At 61.7% G+C, this 2036-nt stretch overlaps 1 protein-coding gene across 1 annotated transcript in view; it reads left to right on the top strand.

Moving 5' to 3' along the window:
- The window catches only part of LOC104402561 (hexokinase-2-like), a gene marked incomplete at its 5' end in the record, with an annotated part of 4383 nt that extends 2427 nt beyond the window's left edge, over positions 1-1956 (top strand). The window contains 8 exons of the mRNA XM_010010462.1: positions 1-130; positions 208-347; positions 479-598; positions 686-781; positions 905-1004; positions 1135-1318; positions 1385-1540; positions 1719-1956. Of these exons, the coding sequence (XP_010008764.1) occupies positions 1-130; positions 208-347; positions 479-598; positions 686-781; positions 905-1004; positions 1135-1318; positions 1385-1540; positions 1719-1956 (1164 nt within the window). The remainder of the gene's footprint in view (positions 131-207; positions 348-478; positions 599-685; positions 782-904; positions 1005-1134; positions 1319-1384; positions 1541-1718) is intronic.
- Between the last annotated feature and the right edge of the window lie 80 nt (positions 1957-2036).

Here is a 2036-nt window from a genome sequence, read left to right as displayed (position 1 = left end):
TGCTCCGATCTGCAGCGTGTCCAGGCACTCATGAGGCAGGAGATGGACCTGGGGCTGGGCAAGGAGACCAATGCCAGATCCTCTGTCCGCATGCTGCCCACCTATGTCTGTGCCACACCCGATGGCACCGGTGAGGGCCAGGGGCCTGGGGAAGGGGGGACCAAGGTGGCTGGGGCCCTGCTGATGCCCTGTGCTGGCTTCCCGCAGAGCAAGGTGAATTCTTGGCGCTGGACCTGGGGGGAACCAACTTCCGGGTGCTGGTGGTGCGTGTGGCGGAGAATAGCATCCATATGGCCAGCGAGATCTATGTCATCCCGACCTCCATCATACAGGGCACTGGTGTGGCGGTGAGGGTGAGGAACTGTGGGCACGGGGGGGGTTTTTTTTCCGTCACTGCCCACAGGCCTGAGACAGGGTGGGAGACCCCCTGCGGCATCATCCCAACCTGGGCCCTGCTGACCATGACTGCTCTCCACAGCTCTTCAACCATATCATTGAGTGCATCATGGACTTCCAGCTGAAGCAGGACCTGATGGAGCAGATCCTGCCACTTGGCTTCACCTTCTCCTTCCCCTGCCAGCAGCTGGGCTTGGATAAGGTGAGGGGATGGGTCCAGCCCCTGAGGATGGGGAGGGCCCCGGGGTGCAAGGCAGCTGCCTAGCCCCTGCTCCTACCTCTCTTGCAGGCAGTGCTGCTGAGCTGGACCAAAGGCTTCAGCGCCTCAGGCTGTGTGGGGCAGGACGTAGTCCAGCTGCTGCGGGATGCTGCCCTGCGGAAAGAGGTGGGAAAAGGCTTGGGTACAGTCCTCTGTCCCCAGGGTGCCATCCTGCACCCAAGTGGTGCCAGCCTCACGAGATGGCTGAGTGCCACTAAGGCACATATGTCCCCATCTCTGGTTTGGCAGCACTATGCACTGAAGGTGGTAGCCGTGGTCAACGACACAGTGGGAACAATGATGTCCTGTGGCTATGATGACCCTAAATGTGAAATTGGCCTCATTGTGGGTGAGGAGCACTGCTGCACCCAGGGATGTCCCATCCCCTCATCACTACCCCAGCCCATGTAGCACGGCCGTGGGGTGCCAAGCAGCTCTGCAGGGCTGTGGTGGGGGTGACACCCACATGGGGCCTGCAGGGACAGGGACCAATGCCTGCTACATGGAGGAGATGCAGAACGTGGGCACCGTGGAGGGGAATGAGGGCCGCATGTGCATCAACATGGAGTGGGGGGCCTTCGGGGACAATGGCTGCCTGGACCACATCTTCACCAACTTCGACCGCATGGTGGATGAGAAAACCATCAACCCGGGCAAGCAGAGGTGGGTGAAGGCCCCGGGGCAGAGACAGGGGGTGGCTGTGCTCAGCTAAGGCTGTGCCTCGGGTAGGTTCGAGAAGCTCATCAGTGGCATGTACCTGGGCGAGATTGTGCGCTACATCCTGCTCTCAATGGTGGAGAAACGGGTCCTGTTCCGCGGGAAGCCCTGCCCCAAGCTCCAGACCAAGGACATCTTCCAGACCAAGTTCCTCTCCACCATTGAGATGTGAGTGCTGGGCTCCGGTGGGTTCCCAGAGCCTGGGGTGGGAGGGTGTGAAGCCAGAGCCCAGGGAGAGGCGCTACACTCCGTTGATGGGGCACATGCAGGTGATGCCATCTCCTGCTTGTGGAATGGGGACAGTGATGGGGACAGTGGTGCTAACGGTGCCACTGGTCCGAGGCAGTGACGGGCTGGCCCTGAGAAAGGTACTGGCCATCCTGCGGGACCTGGAGCTTCATGCCAGCTTTGAGGACAGCGTGCTAGTGCGGGAGGTGTGCCAGACCGTGCCCCTGCGGGCAGCCCAGCTCTGCGCCGCCGGCATGGCTGCTGTGGTGGAGAAGATGCGGGAGAACCGGGGCCTGGACCAGCTGGTTGTCACCGTCGGGGTGGACGGTACCTTGTACAAGATGCACCCGCAGTGAGTGGGGCCAAAGGTGGCAGGCACCTAGTGGGGATCCTTGCCTCATGGCAGGAGTCTGGGGGGACATGGGCTGTGTGGGGT

The sequence above is a fragment of the Nestor notabilis genome, unplaced genomic scaffold (genome assembly GCF_000696875.1).
Source record: "Nestor notabilis isolate BGI_N333 unplaced genomic scaffold, ASM69687v1 scaffold19992, whole genome shotgun sequence".
Classification (NCBI taxonomy): domain Eukaryota; kingdom Metazoa; phylum Chordata; class Aves; order Psittaciformes; family Psittacidae; genus Nestor; species Nestor notabilis.
This window is presented reverse-complemented; position numbering and strand designations above follow the sequence as displayed.